At 41.5% G+C, this 26,750-nt stretch overlaps 2 protein-coding genes across 2 annotated transcripts in view; both read right to left on the bottom strand.

Annotated features, from left to right (window-relative positions):
- pappaa (pregnancy-associated plasma protein A, pappalysin 1a) overlaps positions 1 to 2,289 on the bottom strand; it is a 95,619-nt gene extending 93,330 nt beyond the window's left edge. The window contains exon 1 of the mRNA XM_073478224.1: positions 1,899 to 2,289. Within this exon, the coding sequence (XP_073334325.1) occupies positions 1,899 to 2,289 (391 nt within the window). The remainder of the gene's footprint in view (positions 1 to 1,898) is intronic.
- A 17,806-nt stretch (positions 2,290 to 20,095) lies between these two features.
- znf618 (zinc finger protein 618) overlaps positions 20,096 to 26,750 on the bottom strand; it is a 37,229-nt gene continuing 30,574 nt past the window's right edge. Inside the window, exon 16 of the mRNA XM_073477690.1 lies at positions 20,096 to 26,612. Within this exon, the coding sequence (XP_073333791.1) occupies positions 26,073 to 26,612 (540 nt within the window). The 3' untranslated portion in view covers positions 20,096 to 26,072. The remainder of the gene's footprint in view (positions 26,613 to 26,750) is intronic.

The raw sequence follows: 26,750 nt of genomic DNA, 5'->3' as shown, positions 1-26,750 counted from the left end.
ATTTTGCAGAGGCACTGGGATTTTTGAGGCCTGAATTGGATTTAAAAGATTAGGCTTTATTGAATTTGTTTGGTCATCCTATGATTCCTATTTGTTCCTCTTTAGGTCGCCTCTCTGGCAACACTGATGTGAGCATGATGGGAGTAGATCTTAAAAAATGAACACATGAGATTAAACATGGGTAGTAATCTCTATCGGGCAGAAGCGGTACAGGGCGAGGGGGACGGGGCACAACAACAACACCTGTACAAAATCATTTTTCTATGAAGATTGTGTGCAAGAGGCGTTTATTCAAGCCTACGTGTAGGTTGTTGTTTGCGCTGCATTACACCGTACAGATGTTCCTGTTATTGTGTCCACCCCTGTAAATCTAAGGGTCACTCAGGTCAAGACAGACCCTCTCACCCCCTCCTCTCCTTCAGTTTCAGACTCTTACAAGGGATTGGTTTTGCAGAGCGTGTCCCTGCCAACTGGCTAGCGCTACCTCAAAGTGTACTGTATCTCAACACACACACACACACACACACACACACACACACAAACACAGATTTATTTATGCATGTGTGTGTGGAGGGAGGAAGGGTAGCCAGACAGATAGAAAATATAGGACCTTGTAAATTTACTCATATGGCTCGGCAAAGTCTCCAAATGTGCAGGCTGGCATACAGGAGGCTGAGTTCAGTTCAGTTCAGTTCGGTTCAAAGGCAGCCATCTGCACGAGTACTACAGCAGGCAATGAGTTGTGTATGCAACGCTCCCTATCGGCAAGGAAAAGCACCAAAAAAAAAAAAAAAAAGAAAGAAAGGAAAAAAAAGAAACGCTGTCCTGTACTGTAATGCACAAAAGCGCTATTGGTCAAAACAGATGATGCAGAACAGTTTTTAACACCTATCTGGTGCTCCTTTTACGCACGGCTGCAGGACGGAGAGGAGTGCGCACAAGTGTCACAAGCGTTCACCCTGCAAGTGTCTGCTCGTCCTCCTCTGCGCAGTCAGTGGACAAGAGACGCATCATCACTATCTGATTGTACCTTAAATTAGAAACTCAGCCGAATAACCCATGAATCCGCACAGTAGCGTTTTTGGAGAGACCGTGCACGGGCACCATGAAAGCACAAACACATGCGGGACATTTTCCGGGGGCAGGGGGTGTGGGGGGGGGGACCCTGGAGCAGTCAAGTCCTGTCCCGTAACTCCGGTAGCCAATCCAAAGGTGTCGATTTTTTGTGTGTGTATGGGGGGGGACACACACACTCAAGCTTTGCGGCTTGAGCTGCGTGCATGGAGCGTCTACACACACATGCACACACACACACACATATACGCACAAGACGCACAGCACATCTCTCCCGCTTTGTGCCCGACGTGACGTGCTCGCTCACAAAGTTTTGGCCATTACATCATAGTTTTAAAATAGCCAAGTCGGTTCAGAGAAATTACATTTTTACGCACAGTGACATCAGCTGGCGGTCAAGTGATGCAGTAGCTTCTATCTGCTTTGCCCGTGCGCCTCACTTAGGGTTTTATACGATCACAAACGCGCATAAATCATCCAACAGAAAAACGAGAGGGAAGTGAATTTGTCAAATCAGATTATATGGCAGCGATTTTCTCCCCGTGAGTCGATAAACGTGATCAACATCTTCGGTGACCCTGTGCTCGCACTACCCTAACGCATCCCCTTTACTTTTCTGAGCATTACATCATTGTCTGGTCTGATAGATGAACTCATTTTCAACTCGCTGAAACTGCATGTTGCTTTCTGTGATACACTACGGGGATGAAAAAAAAATGCTGCACATGTGCATGTTTTAGTTCTCATTTTTCACTGTAGCTCGCTGTGGATTTTTTCACTTATAAAAAGGGCTGACAGCTGGATGGATGTGTAGACTATCCTACCTGCAATCACTGTGGGTGATCGTTGACCTCCCTCCGGTTTGATCCACATCTCCAGAGTGAAATTTCCTCTGGGTATCTCCACGCCGGGCTTCAGCCGCAGCTGATCTCCTCTGCCGGTGAAGTAGACGGCTTTCCCCCGGTCTGGAGAGTTTTCCTCCGCCTGAGAGGAGCGCCGACGCTGGCGAAGCACCCGTCGCTCCAAGCCGGGCAAAGACCGTTTGCCCCGGGGCAGACGTGTGGCACAAGCCCCTGGGATGGTGGCTTTCGCCTCCCTAATGCGCACCAACTCCCTCTTGGATCTCCCCTTTCTCCGGACTGTCCCGCACTCTGATCCAAAACACAAGATGAGAATCACCAGGCAAGACACCCAGGGAGATGTCCAAAGTTTCATTTTTCGGGAGAGGAAATGGCAAAAAAATATTTAAAATAAGAGGAAAAAAATAAAAGAAACAACGGGATAACTAGAAAAAAATGTATGTCCACAATGTTCTCCTCTTTGGAATCCTCTCGAGTTTTCCCTTCTCTCTTTTTTTACAGCGGTAGAATGTCAAAGCGTAGAAACTGTCTAAATAAACCCATAAAGCTATGCTGTTTTTCCCTCTTTATAATGCTAAGCCACGACCCCCTCTCTTAAGCAAAACTACTCTGGAGACATTCAGGGGACACAGGAATATTTGATTCATGTATGTGTTCCACGGTGCCTTTTCAATGGGTCTCATTTAGCCAAAGGGATGACTAATAAGTAATCAATCAAGAGGGGGGTCCGGCCGATGCCCCCCTCATCCCCTTTGGACGGTAGGAGTTACTCGCAGAAATCCACAGTTGTCCGCCAAGCTCTTGTCACACCTTTTTGTTGTTTCCTTATCCTACCCGTAAAACAGCACAAGAAATGGCACATATTAAATCCCAAAGAAAAGTGACAACAAACCGACCTCTCATATTTATTACAAGGAAAACAAGAGGTTGAATTGTGATGAGAGATTTAAAAAAAAATGTTTTAAAAAATAAAAATTTAAAAAAATGGAATCCAAACTTCCCTTTTTGCGCGTGTGCCTGTGCAAAAAAAAAAAGAAATAAGAAAAGAAAAAAAAAAGAAAAAGAAAAAGTTGAAATGCACTATAATATCTGGTGGTAAGGCGAGTGAGAGAAAGAGGGGCAGAGAGCTGCAGAAGTAAGCATCGCGGTCCTCATTGATTGCCTGGAGCAGATACACTTGGAGGAGTCGGAGCTCGTCGTCCGCTTTAGAGCCAGTTTTCTTTCTCTAAGTCTTTTTAAGAACAACTCGTGTTTCAAATGTTCCGGGGCTGTGTGTGTGTGTGTGAGTGTGTGTGTGAGTGTGTGTGTGTGTGTGTGTGTATGTGTGTGTGTTTTTTTTTTTTCAAAGTGGGAAGTCACACAGGTAGGCAACTCTCACTGACGGTAATTCTCTCCATGGCACATAGTGATAGGATGGTGTTTACGGAGTTTGAAAGGCGTATATGTATCCCTCTAGCGGTTACAATTTAAACAATCCAACACTTCCACCGAGAGTCCTCAACACAGGAGCACAACCGGGCGGACTGGGAGCAGGAGAGAGTCGGTTTACAATGCTGGTTGTTCTGTGCTGAAATCTACCCGGAGAGACCTCTGCTTTTCCCCTTGAGTCGTAGATTCAGGCACAAAAACTACACCTCAGTGTAAATGTTTCACAACTAGTGCCCCCCCCCCCCCCCCCCCCCCCACCAAAGAAAAAGTTGAGTTATTACCACAAAAGTGCCACAATTACATAATATATGACTGTGTTGGTCAGGGGTTTCATGCATTTTCTGTGATAAAAACACATTTATTGGGGTCCCTGGTCTAATTTGTGTCAGTGAAAAAGGGGAATATGAAATAAAGGTTGCCTGTGATACAGCACCTAGATTTATCATGACCTGGATGACTGAGAACCTTCATCAACAAAATAAAGGTTGTGCCACTTTAAAGGTGCACTATGTGATTTTGAGGAATTTCAATCAGAAGAGAAAAATCTTCATAGATTGATTTTCATGACTGAACAAACAAACTGACCTTAAAGGACCACCCAGTTTCATACTGTTTGACTTTGTTTATATGTGGCGGACCCTGCCACCTTTCTAGCTTCACCTTAAAGTGCCACAATTAAATAATATATGGCTGTTTTGGTCAGGGGTTTCATGCATTTTCTGTGATAAAACATCTAAAAGCACATTTCTTGGGGTCCCCGGTCTAATTTGTGTCAGTTTAGTGGTCCCTGACTCGAAAAAGTGGAATATAAAATGAAGGATGTGCCACTTTAAAGGTGCATTATGTGATTTTGAGGAATACATTTCAATCAGAAGAGGAAAATCTCCAGTGATTGATTTTCATGACTGAACAAACAAGCTGACCTTAAAGGACCACCCAGTTTCATACTGTTTGACTTTGTTTATATGTGGCGGACCCTGCCACCTTTCTAGCTTCAAACAAATTTTCATCTGAGAAGAGCTTGTTTATTCACGTATGTAGTTTGTATTATCACCTCATTAAGGTTGTAAATATTAAAATTCTGAGTTTGAATTTCTTCTCCAAAATCTACCTAGTGCCCCCTTTAAAGGGGCAGTATGTAATTTTGAGGAAGGAAATTTAATCAGAAGAGAAAGATTTTCATTGACTGATTTTTTTTTTATGCCTTAACAAACTAAATAAACAAACTCTTTGTTTTCATGACTGAATACACTGGATAAACAAACTGACTTTAAAGGACGACATAATTTCATACTGTTTTACTTTGTTTATATTTGGCGGACCCTGCCACCTTTCTCGCTTCAAACATTATTTTCCTCAGAGAACAGCTTGTTTATTCAGTTATGGGAAAAAATATATATATTTCTGAGTTTGTATTATGACCTTAATTATACTGTAAATATAAGTTTTCCAAAACTACATAGTGCCCCTTTAATTAGAGAGCAAAGCTTTTATTTTGTTATCTAAACAAATATATATATAAAACGTGTTTTATGTAATATAAACTACTATTAAACTCTACTCACAGACTTTCAAGAAAGTCCTCCATTTCATCTGAAGTAAAGTGTGATGTGCTCTATCAAGGTAGACCTAACTGTCCCGTCAAAGTCATGTTTCCCATTTCAAAATAAAGTAAGCAGTAGATCACAGAGGTAATGGGAGAACAATGACAACGCCGTAGCAATTCTTGTCCCGTCTTTACTTAACTTAATTTGATGGATCATGTGTCCTTTCTTCTTTCCGTTTAAAAGCCGAAGTTGATGGTTTTAATCACCAAATGGCAATAAGTGCACTTGTGTTTTCTTTTATTCTGCCTCACACTTCATTGACAAACTGGGCTTATCCAAATTTACTGTTATCGCACAGATTTTTGTCAGAAGGATTTGAGAAAAGAAGTTTACGGTTGACTCACACATCCTAATGTTTACCGACCCGTCTCCTGAGATGGATGTGAGTTTCAAAACCACAATCCCGACTAAAGTTTATAAGCCTGCGAGACCGGTGACGAAGCCTTCGTCAGCCCGAGCTGCTGAGTGAAAGGAAACGATCCCTTGGTCAATGTTACTCAGGGAACATTTCGACACGGGGAAGACAGTGACTCTACCTTTAATGGCTTTCCATAGAGACAGTCAGCTGGAATGTCAGTGTTTCCTCTCTGTTCTCCCACGGTTGTTTGTTGTAAATGTGTGTTTAGACAGCCAAAAACTTGCCACCTACCATAAAGGGAAGAGAGAACAAATATTCAATATTTGCTTTCTTTTTTCATACGGTGTTGCGACTTTGGGTCACATATTTTCTTTTGTGTCTTGAGCCGGGGGGAAATGACAGATTGAGAGGTGTTTGACCTTGAGAGTTGCTGGGAGCACAGTTTCACATGGGGCACACGTTTAAATCTTGTCGGAGGAGACGGCGGATAACTTTGCGTGTCCGAACCTTCACATGACAGGTTGTTAACGCGCATTCTCCTTTCAGATTTGGTTGTGTGGCAACACCTCCATCTCTCTGTTTAGGTCCTTCTCTTATAGATCCCTGATTCAGACGAGATTGCTTGTGTTCGACGCACACTTTGTGGTAAAATGCATGCTTTTTTTCTTCAGTTGACCCATATTTTTTCAGCCAGAACAGGTCACGGACTTGTAAAGCAATGTACTACAAGTAGATACTTGATATCAAACCTGAAGGAAAATGGAAATGCAAACCCACCCAAGGTGCCAAAGTATCATGACAGAAGGTGGAAGACTTCTCCAGGCCTGTAATTACATTCTTCACCTAAGATCAGACTGTCACTCTCTCTCTCTGTAAAGGAACATGAGTGCTGCTGGAGATAGAAAAGATGACCTAATGTCTTGCAGTCAGCATCCGTTCAGGTTGGTACACTATGTGCAGACTGAGGGGGGGTGGGACAAAACCCTCTGAAACATGTTCACATAAAGGTCACCCACCATCTCTCCGTTATGCAAGGAGATTGAGCTGAATTGTTTTAATATAGCCTTGCACCCACCACCCAACCCCTCCGGGCACGGACCAATCAACATGCACAAAGTTCAAACCGTGTGCCTCCCCGGCTCGACTATTTGCCGGTGGGAGAGCGTCACAATATCTCTTCCTTTTTTTCTATGCAGGCTGATTCCCAGTTGTTCCTGGATTTGATGGTCCAGGAAGACAACATCCCATCTTAACCCAATGACCCGTGATGGTTTGTGTCACGGAGCCCCTGTGCAATTCTGCAAATCCCACTGCAAATCTGAGTCAGACCGTAAAGTAGAACCGCCGCTTTCAGAGGGGCATGACGCCGAGATCAGTCAGGGGTCAGCAGTGAATAAGACAGCACTGGACGAATGCAGACCTTTGACACCGTCCAATGTGATCGGTACAAATCATGACAATAATCTCTTTTGTAACCCAGATGAAAATGCAGGAGACTACCAATTATTTGAGTCACGTTATCCGACCTTTCTGTCACACGATTGCCTCTAATGTCCAAACGTCTATCGTTCCATTAGATGTCAAATAAAAGCCGTGTGGCTTTTATACGGAGTAATATAAAGAGTTCCAACAGTAGATGACACTGTCGGGATTATCCCCATTCATTATCTGAATGCATGCAAACATTTTTTGGGCTTTTCTCTCTCTTGCCACTCACTTTTGACCCAGAGAGATTACATCTGCGCTGTCCAAAAATAAACAGCTTGTTGATATGGCTCTATGTGATCTCAGAGCTCAGGAAGTTGGTATTCAACAGGAGAATGTGGGCATTGGATGGCTATTAAAATGTTTTAGTTAAAAAAAAGAGAGAGAGAGAGACGATATTAAGTTTCTCTAATAGCATGCGGCCCATCCTCAAACTTTATCTCCCGTGGGTGATGCAGCCATCGCTATGTCTTCCTATCACTCCTGTTTAGAGAAAAGTGGTTGCAGCATTGTACAATAATCCCACTACGTCATCCGAGTGACTGTGGAGCAGCGCGAGTCAAATAGGAAAAAAACATTGTCCTATAATCCATTAATGCACCCGGCTTAATCTGTGACTGTGGCTGTTCTAAAGTGCAAACCTAAATGCTTTTGCCTTAATTTTTTTTGTGTGTGTGTGTGCGTGTGTGTGTGTGGATGATCTGTGGAGTAAAATGATATACACTCGAGTGTCAACAATGTCGACACGTTAAAGAATAATGCAGATTAGGTTTACCGTAAATATGGGGGAATATTGACGTGGAAGGAAAATAAAAGCAGTGGTGACAATAGATTTCAATAATAGTGGACGGGACTCTTTCTAAATATAATGCCGTTACAGAATAGCCATTAAAGCCCTTAAGAGTATAATCCCGTGCTACCTACAAACTCATACCAGGTCGAATTTTTAGTGGTTCCATGAAAAATGTCATGCAGGCAGTTTCTGGTAAAAAGAAGGAAAAAAAAGGAAAAAAGAAACCACTTCCCAACGTGCGCTAAATGAGATGGAGGTGTTGTTTGTTACTTTTAAACAGAGTATCGCAAAGATTACAGAAAATTTATATACGTTCGCGCAAATCGGGTTTAATCTTTTCTAATGCGTATGACAGCTGTCATTTATATGCGCTTAGCATGGAAGGGCAGCCAGTTCAGCTGCACACAGGGCCGTGCTGCTATATGTGAACACTGGAAAATAGAGAACGTGTTGTGGTTTGATAATCAAAACAAAATCAGAGTATTGGCAGAAAACGTGAAATATTCCTAGCAGAGAGAAGTCAGATTACTGTCTGCTGTGATGCGTACAATCAATAAAAATGACATATTTTGTTGATGAAAACTGAATTGTCTGTTATTACATCTTATTCAGGATGAATTAGTGAAGTCTACTCTTCAGTTTAGTAGCAAAATGAATCACCTTAAATCAGAAGGGATGTTTGTAGATCACAGAGGACAGGGAGAAGTTGACTCAAGCGCATGCTTGCGTCCTACTTTTACGTCTGTAATTGAATCATCTCTCTTAAGTGCATTTGTATCACCGTCTGTAGATACATTACATTCTAGTCTTTGTTTTTTTTATACGTCACCCTTATCCCACCACCCAAACTTCTTCCCTTATCCAAGTGCTACATCATTTATTAGTCATAGCTTCCAGCTGTACAGGAGCAACCGAAAGAGGATGTGACTGTTGTGTCTCTGCCTCGAGCTTTTCTCACCACAGAGAATCCTGTCTTTCTATACCCCAGTCAGACTACATCTGTCCACTTATCTGCACCTTTAAGGCAGATTTTCGTTGTCAAATTACAACTGTTCCTCAGAGCAAAAGGTGGTTTTCTTCCCCTTATGAGACCAAACTCTGAGATTATTCGTAGCTTCAGGATATAGCATCACCTTAGTTCACTTTTGGCATCTTGTACCACAAAGGAACCACTTTCTTCAGTAATACGCACGACTGGCTATATGCTTAACCACACAGCAACTGATTCAGTTACATAACAGCACACCAAGGCTAACCAAGGCAACATATACAGTATCATTTCATGCACTCAGATATAAATCATTCCCATGAAGACAGAGAAACACGCAATTTCTCTATAGTTCTCTGTATGCATTTGGTTTTTAGATCATTGACTCTTTTTTTTGTCTTCATTGTACTTGTAAAAATTGTAAAAAAAACAATGCCATGATACTTTACCGCCAGCATATACTACACTGTGTGGTTGAATGAGTAGATCAAATTGACAAACTGAACTGCCGATGTCCTCGCTTAGCCTTAGCTGGGAAAGCTCAATTGTGTTGCAGCTTACTTTGTCTGTGATCGTCACCGTGTCTTGTTTTTACTCTCGTCAGACTACTATGAAATAAATAAATGCATAAGAGAGTCAGAGGCTTTGGCTGTGGCCATGTTTTTAAAAGCTTTACTCCAATGCAACTCTTTCACATTTGTCAGTTTTTGGGCACCATGACAAAATAATAAAAGAAATGTCAAATGTATCCACACATTTTATCGCCACACCAGGTAAAGAATGGCCTCCTTACATGCCATATTTCTGCACTGTCGAGACTCTCTGACAGCTTCGACAAACCGTCCACAGGCTTGTAGGCAAACAAGAGACGGGGAAGGTCTCATTTTTCATCTTAAGTTACAATCCGCTCACATATCGCCGGTAAAAAAGTGATTAATGCATGTAAAGTGCTACAAATTGGTTACATAGAGCCCCTTTAAAGGTGCAATATGTAAGAATTTTAGTTTAAAAAGTTCAAAAATTAATTGAAATTATCCACAGAATGTGATGAAGTAACAGTTTCGATGTTATGTCGCGTACTCCTGCATTTTGTGTTGCATAGATATATATTGCAGTTAGCATGTTAAGCAGCTAGCTCCTAGCCAATTTGTACCTCAGGAGGTGGTGGTCTGATAGTAGACAACAGTAAGTAAGATACAGTTAGCAGCAGTTAGCGGTTACTCTGGTGATATGCTTCCCCTATTTTGTTTTTGAGTATGAAAAAATGCCCAATTCTTAAATATTGCACCCTTAGAAAGTACAATTCGAGTACATGAAGTAGTTTAACAGGAATACTGAGTCTAACTCCCAAAGTTAAAGCTACATTTTTCAGTCAGACACCTCAGGAAATACAGAACCACACTGTACATCACATCATTGTCTATATATGTAAATGTGCATGAGGAGTGTGTTCCTCATCATCCTCACATCCTGGATTTTAGCGGCTGTTGTGAGCTGTGTGGTAAACAATAACCCATTATGGGTCCCCAACGGCAACCAAGGCTTGCCCTCGGTTTAACTCTGCTGTTTGTGGGGAAGAATTATATGTGCAGGGGAGCAGAGTACGGCACAGTCAGCACACCACCGCTTGCCACCACTACTGCCCCTCCGTCTAGACGTTAGAGCACGTCCATATGGAGATGGTTAAAAAGCTCATTAGCCGGCCTACTTGAAATACAGTTGCAGTGACGCTTGTCCATAAAAACACAAAGTAGAGTGGTTTCTGCAGTGGTATTAACCAGGTTGAAGCATCAAGCCCCCAGGACTGACAACAATTTGGCGCAGGCCTCCAGTTCACCAAACGATGGCTGAAATTGCATGCTTTCCAAGAAAGGAATAAGGACAGAAATTATTTCTTGGAAGAGTTTTGGATGTTTTTGCATGAGGTAGTCTGATCCACTGGGTGAGGAAGAGTGGAAAAATGTCTGGCAAGGTGAACGGATGGCCCACTGGAAGAAAAAAAGGCTCAGTCTTATTAAAAAACATTTAGGGTGACCAAAAGGATTGCTTTAGGGCAAAGAAAGATTTGGGGAAGAGAGTGCAAAGACCAAATTCATGCGGCAGCCATTCCCAGTTTGTCACTACTGAATTTTCAGCATTACGTTCACACACTGAACTCATTGAACTAAAACTCCTCCTTCCTTTACTTGCACATAAAACAAAGTTTATATGTGTTGGCTTTCACATTGTAAAATACACCCATAAAAATGATTATTTATGGTATATCTGACCCCTTTTGACTTATGGAGCGCTGCAGATTAAAACACCTTATGCCTTTTCAACACCTACTGCACAGTCAAATATATGTACATAGGCTTGATTTAGGCTAATTAGGGAACCTGACACCACGGGGAAATTTTTACTTAATTGTGCAAAAAGGAAAGTCACTGTTTCCTTTAGATTTGCTAGAAAAATTGCACCCCTTGAAGATACTGCCACATTTTTTATATCGATGTAAGTAAAACGTGTCTTAAACCTTATCCCAATCTGAATCAAATCATGTGATTGATCAAGTTTTACATTTACAACTAATGAAACGACTGTGTGCATTGTAGAGACAAACTTACCCCCTCAGCTACACAAGGTTTTTAGGGTCTTTCTCATAGACAGTACAAAACATGGACGTAGCCTCCATCTTGGCATCGACTGACTCCCACAGACTTCTTGGACGGTCCGTTGGTACAATTGACCGCGCAGTATGCCATAATATTTGTCTGATATTTGCATGAAAAATTCACCAAAGAGGCACCAACACCACAAACACGACCGAGAGTCCGAGTTCAGCGACTGGAATTAGCTGAGGTGAAGCCAAGCCGAGCTAGCATGCGGTTAGCTGTCACTCAAAATGGCCATTCCCTTAGTTGTGATTATCTTTGAATCTGCAGTTGTCACGAACAGGGAAAATAACATACAGAGAATAAAACAGTTTTTTGTACCAGGCTTTCAAGATGTTTATTTCTGCTGGGCTGTTATGGGGATCGACTCGCTTGTGGAGCAACCTTCAGGTGGCCGTTCAAGGAACTGCAGTTTTCTGCACTTCCAGAGGTTGCCATTTGGTCTTTCTACTCATTTTTTGGGGTTTAAGCCCCACAAAAAAGCTCTGATAAGCCCACTGCATGCTTCCTACCCAGCACAAGACAGACAGATACTGTTAGCAACTAGCTCGTGAACTTATTGGAGCATTTAGCAATTTAAAGAGGCATAAGGTCTTTGATTTCCCTCAGGAGTTGGTTAAAGGAGAGTGAATACTGAACTTACTTCAACTTACTCTCTTTTTGAGCACAAAGACTAATAGCTTTAACAGATTATGTCAAATCTGGAGTTAGCGGTTGTAAGAATGGTCGTAAAAAATTCAAGAAAAGACTTTAATTTTTGATGTCCAACTATTAGATCATTTTCAACGATCTGAAAACTTCATCAAATTACTGTGTGCACTTGCACACTGACTGCACAAGGCTGCACATGAGGCTCTTGGGGGATGAATCAAATTTGACAGCGGTGACCACAGAGCAGCGGCAACGCTGTGAAGCACGAAGGGGAGAAAAACCTCAAACATTACAGATGAAAGATATGCAGATAACAACTGTCGCTGCAGTTTAACTGGTTTGAAACTTCTGTGGAGCTTGCCACGGCACAATACGATTCATCCAAACAAAACACCTGCAACATGGAGGTCAGGAGGTCATCGCATCATGCACGGTGACCTAATATAGTGACAAACAGAAGGGAATCATCAGAGAGAGCACAGGATGTCCTGCTGGTTTGCTGTTCCGTCTGCAATATATGGGAACCAGAAAGTAATAGTTGCAATAGGGGCAAAAATGACTCAAACTAAATCAACGGCCGTCAAGAGTTGGAATAGCCCTACACAAGTTCAACAAAGTCAACATTCTCTCAAGCATCCTTTGTGAGCGCATATCAAAGCTTCACACCTATTAAAGTTTTCTCTTTATTAATACAACCAAGCCTCGTTGCTCAACATCTTTGAGGTTGTGTGTTTTCGCTGGCACGCCATGTTTGCACTCATGCGAACGATCAAAGCAAAACTACAGTATGAGCTGAATGCTTATGAAGAATAGGATTCATAGAGCGGCGCCAGGGTCACGGCTCTGTACTGTACTGTACTATGTGAACGAGCGTGCACGCTTGTGTTTACCTGTAAGAGCGGATTGCTCACGGTGGATGGAGGCGTGTTTTTACCTGAGAGCAGACATGGAAACAGCAATGCAGGACAGTGAACTGAACAAAAATTCTCCAGAATTGCTTTAAAGGTGACATAGTGTTGCTTCAATCAGGACGAAAGAAACAAAGTGAATCCTCTGTGTTTAGACATTTTGAAACCAACATATGAATGTCTCAAAGAGTCTTTAGGCGACTATAACCAAGAGAAAAATGTCAGGAATGTCTAGAATGCGTTGGTAAACAACATTAACGAAGTGCAGCAGACTTTGTAAGGAACATATATACCTTGTTCTGTTTGGGTGTGTCGTAAATAATTCGAAGAGGCTCGCGGGGTGCGTAAACAGCGCAGTTTGTGCTTGTTGTAGACACACTGTGTTGCGTAAGACGTAATGTATGTTTTACTCAGGCCGGGAAAGGAAACATAATGCGTTTAGTCAGTAAGCAGGAAAACACATGCTGCAGCATAAGTAAACAATGCATAATGCTACACTGAGATGAGCAAACAATGAGCACGTGCTGATTCGCAGTCAACAATGCAATGCCGCACCTTAATGTGTCTGGGCCAAACAATGCAAAAGCCGATTATGCAAATTGGGGTTATCGAGGGCACCGCGATGTAACAATGGCACCGAGTTGATTGAGCCGGGCTGTGTGTGTGCGTACGCTACCCATCCCCTTGGGTTTCTTTTTTCCCCACAGATGCCCTTCCCCAAAACCCCCTATCCTATGCTCTCTGTCCTGAGGCCTCATTATAGGCGCTGCTGTCAATCAGAAGGTCAAGGGTCAAGGCAGAGGATCAGCTTGATCAATACCCCCCGGCCTGATCAATCAACTTGTCTTTCCGCCTCCACCAATAAGATGCCGGCTTCCGTCAAAACAAAGGAGTGAGAGGGACAAGAATGCCAGAAAGCATTAGGAGGAGTAAGAGAAAGGGAGAATGTAAACCAGCCTGCCTCGCTGAGCAAATCCCAGAAGCTGCTTTTTTTTTTTTTTCTCAGTTTAAGAATGACATTGTCAAGGACTAGGACATTGATGAGTGGTGTGCGTCATCATGATGCACCTGTAATGCCCCTGGGGTCCCTCTGTGTTTGCTCCAGATCTGAGACACCTTGTGGGAGATTTAAATGTGTGGCTGCATGGTGATCAGTTCCTCATGGCAATAACACACACACATACATTTACACTGGTCATCTTTGTCTTCTTTAGTGCTTTAGTGGTAGCAATAATTTAATAAAAGGGGGTTAATATATGTTCATCTCAAATCCCTACAGTGGAAAAAAAAACCCTGCTTTCTACAAAATAACTCAAACAATTAAGCTTTACGATTACAAAACGCACACTTCCATTTAATTATAAATCACCTTATTTCATACATCCAAATTACCAGACACAGGCAGCCTCTTCTCATTTCCTTTTAGCAGATGCAGAGTTAAGAAAATTGAAATGATCCATTAGCTTTGATTATCAAACAGGCTTAATAAATGGGTCATTTTTCAGTATCCTCTCAAATTAAAATTGCCCAGTGTGTATTTTCAATTGAGTGTCTGCTTCTGTGCCAAGGAATTATTTTCCCCAAGGAATCATTCCAGCCACCAAGTAGTTACAAATCATGGAAATGAGATGATGGAATATAGAATAGAAAGGCGCTGCTGATGCTAAATCATTAAAAATGTACTTTCTTTACCTCAGCTCCGGAGCGACGCCTCACATGACATTAGTTGGCGGACGGCCAAGCATAAAGAGCGAGGCGGCCTGGGCTGGTCTGTGGTAAAAGATAATTCCTTTAAAACTATGGGCAATATCCTAACAACATAGTCATGACATGCAGCGATAAAACAGATTTAAAAGGTTTGTAATACAATTTGAATGCTCTAAAATCAGGCGGGACAGTGTACGTTAACGATGATGTTGCGACTGCCAGAAGGAGGAAGTCACTCACAAAACTACTTTCACCTCACTACTCTATTAGCTCCAGATCAAATAACACAAATGCTTCAATTATGATTTATTAGAAAAGATAAAAACGTTAAACATATCAACCAACCATATCAAAAATAAAATTAATTAACCACCAGACTCTTTATCTGCTCTATTTAAGTCCTCTATTTTACCTGATTCATTCACATTTCGAGATTTAAAAAAAAAAAAATACAAACGCAGACATCAACATCAAATCATGAATCATAAAATACTGCCAGTTGAAACAATGTGGAGAAATACAGAAATAGGAAATATGCTTGTTTACTTTCTGACAGTTGGATGAGAAGATTTATACCAATTTCAAGCCTGTATGCTAAATACAAAGCTACATCTAGGAGAAAGTTAGCTTAGCTTAGCTTAGCATAAAGACTTCAAGCAGGGGGAAACAGCTGGCCTAGCTCTGTCCATACATAAAGTATCAAAATTAAAATCTTCCTACCATTGCCTCTAAATGGGTGGGTGCTATGTGACTATTTCTTTGCCGGAGGCGGTGACTTTCCCTGGACTCTGCGCTGCGCTCAACCGAGAAAAGGTCTGTAAGATAACCATCCGTGAAACTGCAAATTGTTATGTATATATTTCTGCTTTTGTACAGATAAAACAAAAGAGATATAACATGCTAATCTGTGAGCTTTGGAGCTAACTGCTTACCCCTGCTTCCAATCCGTATGCTAAGCTAGGCTAAAAGACTGCTGGTCCTACCTTCAACTTTTAAAGACATATGAGAGTGAACCATACAATCATGAATCATAAAATCCAGCCGGTTGACACACTGCGGAAATAAGAAGTAAGACAGTTAGATGAGATGTTTGATATCACATCTGTATGTCAAATATAAGGCTGGATCTTAAATGACACTTAGGTGTAGCTTAGCTTAGCTTAGTTTAGCGCAAAGACTTGAAGTGGGAGGAAGTAGCTGGTGTAGCTCTGACCAAACATTAAAAAAACTGACATGTTTTTATTTTTTAGATTTGGAGCCAGGCTAGCTTCTCCCCCATACATCAAGTCTGTATGCTAAGCTGAGCTAAGCTAAAATGAGACCGCTGGACCTGGCCTCATATGTAATCGACACACATGAGAGTGATATCAATCCTCTCGTTTAACTCTCGACATGTTAAATGTTTTACTCTAGTGAGCTGTCAACACAGCCCGAGGGACATGTGTCTAACAACTCATTTTCAGGGAAAGAAGTTTGAAAAGGTGCAGCAGATGGTGAACTGATCGAGCAGCTGAAAACTGTGCAGACACTACATAGGAGAGACAAACCAGGGGAGCAAAAAAGAAAATTTAAAAAAACAGCAGCAGAAGGAACAGATTGTATAATAAGCCAAGACAGAGGAGTTGATTACTTTCAACTTTTGACATTTTGTAATAATTTCCCAGCCAAATAACACAATTTCACTGCTATGTGCAATGTTACTTGTCAAGCCTTCGGTTCTCTTGGTGCGAAGTAATTGTCGAATACAGAAATTACGTAGAGGGAAAAAAATACTTAACAAAAGGCAGAGTCGGGTCGGTAACAGAAACAGTGATATGCCCTGGCAAACAACGATGTTTGTAAAGACCAGCGTCAGCAGTCCTGACTGTGGCAGTTTAACGAAAGGGCAATTACGTTTTTTGCACATAACAAATAGGCCTGTTTCACTGAACCCCAGAATAAATGGGCTTCATGTAAACGTCTAAAATTCAGGTTTGGATATGTGTCCTCCTCTTGTCATTGTCTTCAGCTGTCTGAAATTGCATGGTGAGGGCTGGATGTGCTCCCCAGATCATGACGACGATGAATAAATAATAACGGTGAGATCAGGGGGACATCACTGAAGGGCTATTTATATCCACAGAGCAAATTTAACCTTGACCTCCTTTTTCACAGTGACCACACTTGCCTTTCTCAAGCCAAGAGTCAAACATCATATTTTCACACTTCTGCGTCATCTCATAACTCTGACTTAGATATGAAATATTCAAATGCTGCTCTGCCTACTGTAATGGGCAGTGAAATTCCTCATCGCGAGCCTCGCAGACTGTGTGCTCTTTGTTTCAGGGAGGATGTTGCCGGCACCTGTGAGCTGGAACATGTGAGGTGTGCAAAAAACACCTGGACAATCATCATGTGTGTCAGCGAAGGCGTCATTGTATACTTTACATCCTGTTGTATCATAGGTGGCTTTGGGCAGACCCAGGTACTCTGAGAGGTGCATGAGAGGTAAAGTCAATCTTTTAGGCCTACTGTGGGAACAGATTTTAATCTGAGTCAGTGTATGATGTGCGTGTGTGCGTACATATGCGCAGGTGTGCAGAAGGAGCAGAGGCAGGCGAACAGACAGGCACACCGGGTGCCTGTGAGGTCAGGGGCTAGGTGGAGTGTTAGCGGGAACGACACCTGACAGCAACTGGGAGGATGCGCCCTGGCAGTTCTGTACATTCATGTCACTACTGATAAAAGTCAGCACCTGCTGAGCAGGAGAAACTACAGTGCCGGTGCCACCGGGTCCTCCATACAGGACAGGGAGAGGAGGATGTGAACACTTCCTTCCACCTGTCCTTCCGTGTCCCTACAGTGCTCACTGAGCAGACAAGTCGGGACAGCTGTGATGGCCATTGGTTGGGCAGGGGTGAAGGTGCCAACCTTGTCAATGCCAGAGGTGGGAGCAAGGCTACATGGCACCGCCCAATTTGGGCTTGGAAAAGGAAACCTGGATGCCTCTCTTTTGGTTGTGTAACAGCCAAGGGCAGAGGGAAGTCTGCAGAACTTTCTCAGTTACTGTAAATGTAGCTGGACGGCGACATGTGTCTTACTGGGAAAAGCAAAAACAATCAGCTATAGGATCTGAATCTTTTCTGAATGGGTCGGCGTGAGAAAAAAAACAGTTGAAGTGTAACGGTGCAGATGGTGAACCTGAAGGAAGGTGAACTGCGTAGGTGCATAATAGCCCATTGATTTATGGCTATCAACTTGACTCTGTGTCTGTTTTTTTTGCAGTCAGAGGATTTCATTAGGTGCACTTGATTCCTCTCTGTCCAAAAACACACAAATCCTCCAGATCAAAAAGCTCAAGTGTGAGGTGCCCCAGTAGCTCAGTTGGTAAAGCATGCAGTCTATGTACAGAGGCTGTGTCCTCACCTGAGTGACCCAGGGTTCAAAGCCAACTCGTGCCCCTTTGCTGCATGTCATGCCCCCTTTCTCTCATACTGTAGTCCCTATTCAGCAGTGCTGTCCAAAATGCCTGAAAAAACAGTCCAAATTACCTCAAACTTATCTCCCTTCTTTCATTTTGGAGGTGGAGTTGGATGACTGTCTAACTGTAGTAAATTTATTGAACAACCTCATAAACACGAGCATAAAAGCAAATTATTGTATGGGCTTCTGGCTGTCTTGGTCTTACCTGGGTTACCTGGAGCTCGACAGCATGTCTGTGTTTAAAAGCTACGTCAGTGCAATATAATGCAATCATAAATTACCTAATGTCTGATTTTTGGTCCTCAATCTATGTTCACTTCTGTAGTGTCGCTATAATTTCTATTATTCTGTAGTGGTGCACTTACTGTGTACACACTGTAGCTGATAAAAAGCCAGATACTGCCACCTAGTGGTCAGATACGAGTACACAGAGGGAACCCCCCTTTATATTCAGCTGCTGCTGCATTTCTCACACTTCCAATGCAGCCAAAGGCCCAAAATCATAATTTTAGAACTTGAACAATGTCTTCCAGTACAAAGACACAGCTGATGTTTTCTGCTTCCAGACTCTTTGGTTGTATGTTGACTGCAAAACAGTCCCACACACTCCTCCTTACTTTCCTTGAGAAAAGAGCTGATCTGCAACTTTTCCTTGAAACGGAAGCAATTGGCGGCTTGTTTTCCCCACATTTTGCTTTTCTAAATTAGCCCACTAAAAAAAAAAAACGAGGGGCCGGCCAACACGCAAACACTCTGTGCTGTAAGCAAAAACAAACTTAGCATTTCACTGTAGTAATAGCCTGTGGAAAAACGTCACCTTCAGCAGTGGGGTGTGGAGGAAGGGAAGAGGTTGTATTGTGTGTGTGTGTGTGTGTGTGTGTGTGTGTGTGTGTGTGTGTGAGGGGGTTGTTGGTGGTGGTGGTGGTGGGGAAAACTTGGACGCATGTGCTGCAAATTAGGCTTTGGTAGGCAGCCCTTGTGCTTAGGAGCAGCGGAGGAGACAAGAGTGCGGGTGTTTTCTGCATGGCTGACTGCTGCACCTTGGGGGCCGGCTGACCCGGGTGCGAAAGGAGGGGAGAAAGACAGACAGCAGGCTGTGATGAACACTTGCTCGCTCTTTCCCCTCTTTTCTGTCTCACTCCCTCGCTCTTTTGCCCTATCCGTAGCCCCTGGGGAACCCTTGCACGCACCTCTAAGCAGCCTCTGTATAGCCGCTGCCCATGTGCGAGTCTTCAATCGCTCTGCCCTTATGTAGGGCCTCTTTCCCCCTCTACATGTGTTTGAGGCCCTCCGTCTCTCCCTCTCAGCCACTGTGGAAAGGCTCTGCTTCATTTCTCTGGGGGTGGGAGTCCTCATTCATACTGAAAATAAGCAACCAGCCTCGTTTCTACAGGAAGACAGTCAAATATTTCCCAGGCTCTCTTGATTCATAAATTCAGAGTGTTGTAAAAAATACCCATAAGTCATGTTTGAGTAAAAGTAAAGAAATCGTGTTTGAATATTACTTTGGTACAACGGAGTAAAAGTCTTAAAGTATCTGATGACATGTACTTAAGTATTTAAAGTAACTTTCTGGCAATAAATGTACTTAAGTATCGAAAGTGCAACATTCATGAACATGTATGTACAAACTGTATACTTAGTGTTGACTTGGTGTTATTGATCAGGCCAATTATTAGATCTGATATTCAGCATTTTTCTGATAATCAGATTCTTTTTGGGGTTTTTTTAAGTCCGACTGAAGATAAATTAATTTATAAATGTGCTGCTTTGGCTCCGATGCAGCGTGCAAAGTAACTAGTAACTAAAATGAGCAAATAAGTAGTAGAGTAAAAAGTACAACAGTTGCCTCCAATAGTTGTAGTGGAGTGGTACAGTACTTGAGTAAATGTACTTAGTGACATTCCATCACTGACTTCAGAGGCAGGTTTTCGAAATGTTTTTTTTTCTCCCTTCGGCTTAAAAATAAACTTCATCTTTCATCTGAAATTAGGGCAAAGGGAGTTTCAGTCTAACCCTTGAGCACGCAGGGATAAAACTACTTTACAGCATTAAAATACTTCCCCGCTCGCTCTCAATCCACCTCACACACATCCACAGACAGCAATCAAACACCACAGTTTGACAGATTTGGAGTTTATTCACACATCACATACTACAGTGGGTAATGTATTCAAGAAACATTGAACAGCGCTGCCACATATGACACAGGAAAAAAAACAAACCAAAAAAAAAAAAAAAGACACTGAACCCTTTCTTTGCCATTATATAAAAATAGTGTTGCTACAAAAGTATAAATTAGGCTTACTAATAAGACAACTCAGATCTGAAGCTACACAGGAATCTGCTGCCAAAGTGCGATAAAAAAGAATAGAATCAAACACATTTTTTTTTTTTGCATTTTAGCAGAGTATAAAAGGAAGTAATGCCTGTAAAATAGGATGAAAGCAACACTAGTTTCTTAACCTGAATTGATAATACAGACTATAATCCATAGTTAAAACAGAACAGAGCTCCATGTTAGCATTCTTATACCATATTTTACAATTATTATCTGAATAAGTTAAAATCCTGAAACAAAATAAAACTTACAGCTGAGTTCAATTTTCTAATACCAGTATCTAAGTTGAGTTTTCTATTATATCAAAACCTTTTGAAATGCTACTGTAGAAAATAGAGGTATAATGTTATTGGTGTTCCCTACTGTATCTCTGAAATGAAGGCTCCCCCTTGTGGCATAAAAACAGCAGTTCTCTTGTATTTACATAATACATCCTCTGAAAATGGATGATGTCAACCCATAAACACCAACCCATGATCAGCATCGCTACTCCCACCTCGAAAGGTTCAGACTCAGTCCAGGTTGCTCATCTGACTCTTGATAGAGTGTCTTAAGGTAACGTCTACTCGTAAGCCAGTGTTTGTCAACAGATGCAAGTGAATCATGTTGGCTCTAACTTTATATATCAGTACTCTTATTAAAAGCATGCATATCTTAGATATAATTCTCATTTAAATCAACAAAAAGAATGCTATTTCTATGTAAAATCAAGTTGACATCATTACGTCAACAATGGCATTTTGTCCCAGAGCGTATTCTAGTTAAAATACTTATTTAAAAACTGTAAGAAAAATCCCTTCATCAGTTTCAGTCGGGGATCGCCTCTAAAACCACATAACCAATGTACAGTAATTTGACTATATCTTGATCAAAGCTAACTGTTGTATGCTCAGCTCATTTCCCAATTTTTTTTAAATTACAACATTACCTTCTGAGTACTGAGGTAAAACATTAGATTGGTGCTTAGAAAATTAAATTTAAAATATATTTTACAGCAATTTCTTTTCTTTTCTGGTTACCAAAATATAAATGTGTGACATAAATCAGTTTGAAACAGCAGTATACATATTGATTTCAGGAATGCAAATCATCACAATGCAAAAAAAATGTCTGTCTTGGTTACACTGAATCAAGTCACTCTCCCCAAGTCTTACAGAGGGAAAACAGACAAACTATTAAAACAGTTGGATAACAAAATAAACCCAAACAAAATAAATCCTTTCAAGAACGTTAATGAAAACAAGAACCCACTACATTATAACTTAACACCCTCTGAAAATGTTAAATTTGCGGACTTCCACCTGGCTGCATGACTTACAGGTGTATTGAAAGACCCCATGACATCACTGTTGGGTGTGGATACAGGTGCAACGAAGCACAACTGCTCTGTTGCACCACACCCAGCAGTCTGAGAGGGCAGCAGCTGTGCTTTTCAGCCTGGTGTTAAGTTACTCTTTAAGGAGAGAAAAGCGTGTACGAAAAAGTCAAAGCTGGAGGTTACTGGAGGTAAGGAGTCTATTACAACACGTTATACAGTTTGCAATGCAGAGCCATTCACTTTTAACTGACGGAGACAACGCAATGAAAATAAAAGTTGACTCGACTGCGTTCAGGTAGACTTAAAAAGATTCTCATCCTAGTGAGACCATGACACTTGAGACCATTCACTGAGATGCCCTATAATTTCCCACGTGCAGTTTACTGTCGTCTTACTTCCTGTGTCCTTGCAACCTAAAAAAGGTACAGTCACATTAGCCTCATGTTAAAGGTGCAATGTGTAAGGTACGGCCAACATTATAGTTAGATTCATAAAATGAACTTACTAAACATAAACATTTCTTCAAAGTCTGTTGATATTGTATGTATTGTGCTGCAGAGATGTCTACTAGAGTTAGCATGCTAACCAGCTAGCCCCATCACCACCACAAAAGGTTATAGTCTGATAGTATAGCCCAATGTAGTTTCAGCTGGGAGATGTATGCGGCAAGTTTGCTCTGTTCACAAGCTCTCTTAACTTTTTTTAGTCTAATTAATAAACAAAATAGACTCACAAAATGTGAAGAAAGCATGTTTCCCTTCAACACCTATTTTTTCTTGTTTAACAGAACATACAACCGTACAACAAGCTGCACAGCTTACAGAGCTAACTAGTTGGGACGGTTGTTTCAGGCAAAAATGCTATCCAATAGTCAACGGAACAATTTGGCAATTATTCCATTATTCAAAGATCGACTGTTTGTATGTACTGTAGCATATATACTGACCTCGTGTGAAAAAGGCAGTGCTACACATGCTTTACCAGAGCCTGGTAATAATAATACGATTCTACAAGGCCTATAACGACGCAATACCTGGTAGTACCGTGTTATTACCAGCCGAAGACAAAGGAAAAACAATGGAAAACCAGGGCTAAACGAACCATTAGAATTTTTCTAATTAAACGATTATTTGAATATTCCATAATCATGACCCATCCATACTGCTAGTTAACAGCAAAGAGTGTAGTGAGCAGTAGCTGGTTACTCTGGTGATATGCTGCCCCGTTTGCTTGGAGCAACATTTGACAGGTAGGCCGATCTTTACAAACTGCACCTTTAAACTACATTGCCACAGGGCTACAACAGTGAGATCTACATTTCCAAGTACAGTTCCATCAGTGTTCCTGTAGGTTATCCAGGCAAATCTGTGAGGTCAAAGTTGAACAATAGGTGAACTCTGACCCATGAAAATCACACTGAAACATACAGGCTTCGGTAGAGATTAATCAGAGACGGAGTGAATGTGGGTCGGGCAGAAGTCTAATGTGACCGTACCTTAAGTTGTACTGGGGGTTAAAGCTGGAAAACATGGCATAAAGAGATAGAAATGGTTTGTTAGACTGTTGATAATGGGATTAGGTATTTCAATTATGACTGTTGGTGTTTGATATTTGAATACGGAGTAGATGATGCAGCCTCTGGCAAAAAATGAAAACTGATAATTCTGGCCAAGCAGGTAGAGACATTCCCTGTTGTTTCATGTGTATTGTACTGCACCATTTAGGATCAAAAGACAATATATATTTAAACTGCATCACAAATATTACAATAAAAGAAATACAAATGAGAGTCTCATACCACATTATGAGTAATAGTATATCTACCTGCTCTGGTATGACCCTGCTAATGTGGTTTGTAATCTACTACTGAGTCTTTTCAGTATAAGTTTATACAGTGGAACTTGTGCTTGGGTGTGTTATTGTTAAATTATTCCTGACTTGTTATAGAAAACAAGGGGTGATTCCAAAAAGCAAATGTGTTCAACTCAACCTTTCTAAAAAAAAGTGGGAACTTTGGAATAAAGCTACTTGTCAAATAACACAGTTTTCCATGACATTAAACAGTCCACTAGAGGACAGTGTTTCCGACCATCAGCCATAAGTCCCTTTGAGTCTATTTGAGTGAGAGAGAAAAGAAAAAAAAACTACAAGCTTTAGAAAAAGATGGTGAAAAGAAGGCCATTTAACAGCAAAGAAAGGCATGATGTTGGTTCTTTCTGTAGGGTTTAAGGTGGTCGCATGAAAGAGACTTAAGGCCCAAAAACAGAGATGACAAACTAGTACTTGACTAATTAGTACCAAAGGCAACAAACAAATTTACAGTATAACTTCCATTCATCCAAGTCATTTGAGGAGGTATCAGCTTGAGTAAATGTATAGTAGAATTCATAAAAAAATAAATAACTTGACTTCATTAGTATGCATGTATGTGTCGACTTTAGTGAATGTACTGGCAGAATTCGCTTCATCCTGAAAAAAATAAACCCTCAGTGATCCATTTTTTTTTTTTCTTTCGTTTGTTGCAAATGGCACTAACTGTGCTCGGGGTGGAACGTTTCACAAAAGTCACGGTTCAGCACATACCTCGGCATTGAGGTCACAGTTTGGTGTGTGTTTCGGTACAGTGAGGAGAAAAGTGGCGGTGCCTGCGCGGGTGCACTCATTCCTGAGAAAATCCCGTTGATTTCACAAACAGAAAATAATTTATTATCAATAATTAAGTGTAGAAGCGTCATGGGAACAGTCATTTTGTAGCAGAGAGAGTTGGAAACTATGCCCTAAGATAAAGCTTATTGCCTTGAAAATGGAAATCTGTAGCTTACACAAGGAAGACAATGGTTATATTAGAATGATAAATGAGGAAAGAAGAATAAATAAAATAATAATAACTTTCCTATGAACGAGTCTTTACTAAATAAGCTCTAAAAAAAAATAATACACACACATACACACACACTCTTAGTGGGCAACCACACAAGGATTTATGCAATATGAATTAAATCCTTGCCTATGAGCTTACCAAACTGATGGCTAATAACATTACTGCTGCTTATCTGAGGGCAACTTATAGCCGACTGTAGGTGTCTCCTTTCACAGAGCTGACTGATGTGACTTTCCTGAATTACCAGCACTGGGAACTAGCAGACAAAATGGCCTCTAGATTTCATTATTGTGTAGCTACTGACCTACAAGCTGGGTTGTACCATCAGGTATTAAAGGATAATGCAGGATGCATGTTATTTAATTTCCTGATGGTGTAATCCAGCTGCGGTATAGTAAGGCTGAATGAAATCGAAGATACTAGATATGACGCTGTCCTCTTTGTATGTGGAAGGAAAAACAAATTTGTTGTTTTTTTTTCAAATTAACCTCATGATACTGGCCCTTCTGTGCAAGTCTCACCATTTAACTTGCATTTCTAGCATCGAGACCCAATGAGTTAAATTTGGTAAGATAAACCATTGGATGACCTTTTTTTTCACAAATTTTAACATAAACAAAGAGGAAAGCATCATATCGTCATTAATGTTTTATCAGCTGTTTTTCACCCTTTTAAATGAAATATGCATGCAGCTCAGTGCAAGCAAATGATCCACAGCTACGCTTTTTTTTAGGCCACTGAAGCAACCGTCGATTTGGCTGCAATGATTTTACGCTCAGTTAACCTGACTGTCTCCTGTGGCTGATTATGCTGCAAAATATAAATTTCAGCTATGCAGGAAAGCAAATAATAAACCTACTACACTTAATTGTCAGAGGTGAAATGGCAGTGAGGATTCACCACTTGAATTTCTTGTCACACACCAATGGAAATGATCAATTTCCGACATACTGTACATGCTACTGACTGCTTTAACAGCCACCTGTTTAATGTTACTTTTAATTTGTTCCTGTATAATAACAATTAAGTGAAATTAAATCTTTCTCTCGGTCATCTTTGATAATCTAGTGGGATTCTTTTCAGAGGTCTGTGACAGTAGTTTCAAGCAGTGAAAGCTGACTTTACCTGAAAATGTTGCCGTCCAGTGAGAATAACAGCATTGTAGCCTTTGAGCAGTTTAGTCATTAGGCTGGACTAATTCAAATCACTGGCCGTGATAAGACTGAGACTCGTCCTGTTTAAGTGTGCAGCCCATACCGAGGGTGGCGTACCAAACAGGACAATCTTTTGAGAGTTACCGTTCCACCCCTACATGTTGTCCACAGTACTTTACAACAGTCCTTTCTCTGTATAAAATATGTAATAAGCCGTATTGTTTTATGGGTGTTTGCAACCTGTACAATGTGAGTTTCCTGTAAATATTTGTCTTGAGAAGTATTTAATGTCCATACACATTTAAGTTTACAGTTGGTCTAAACCTACAGTATATAAATAATAGTCTTAAGTCATTGGTTGGAGGTGAAGGTTTGGTTGGTTAGGGTTGATTAGGTTTCTCTCCTAGCCCATGTTGGCGCGAAGGAAAATGAGTTTGTTCATCTCCTCAGCGGTGACCTGCTGCTTCCTCTTCATAGCCAGGCTCTGCTCACACACAGTCACACACTCGCTGCGTATGCCCACAGCAGGCACAGCGAGCAGCCACAGTGCCAGGCGAGCGAGCTTGGGAAACTTATCGCTCACTGCTGAGCTCCAGTACTGGAAGAGGTCAGGTGTGCCTTGTAGAAGAGGCTCAGCCAAGTATTGAAAAATCTCTTGTCTGACTTGGCTCTGACTGTCGTCGTTACCTGACACTGTGTTGGTCCCCCTTGAGGTGCCGCCGTTGTTTCCCCCTCCCTCTATGCGGCTTATTTTAGGGGTTGGTGGGCCGTCGGTGTCCCGGTCGTCGCCACCTGAACCTCCACCACCAGTCATGCCTCCATCCCTGGAGTCGGCGGCCATTTCGCATGCACGGGAGATTATGTCTTCATGCTGGTAGGCTGGCACTGAACGCAGCTTGAGCTGTGGGTCCAGGACCATGGCTACCTGGTGGGCTCGTTCAACCTACAAACAAGAACATTTCGATGACTGTCACTTCTTCCTAAAACCATGCATCCATCACATATCAAATATCTCTTAACTGGGCTGGGTATTGAACTACAATACCTGTCACCATCTGTCAGGTATTGAAAATTGGCATCA

This window comes from Pagrus major, chromosome 12 (genome assembly GCF_040436345.1).
Source record: "Pagrus major chromosome 12, Pma_NU_1.0".
In the NCBI taxonomy this organism is placed as follows: domain Eukaryota; kingdom Metazoa; phylum Chordata; class Actinopteri; order Spariformes; family Sparidae; genus Pagrus; species Pagrus major.
The sequence above is the reverse complement of the archived record's forward strand: the minus strand, read 5'-3'. Positions and strand labels throughout refer to the sequence as shown.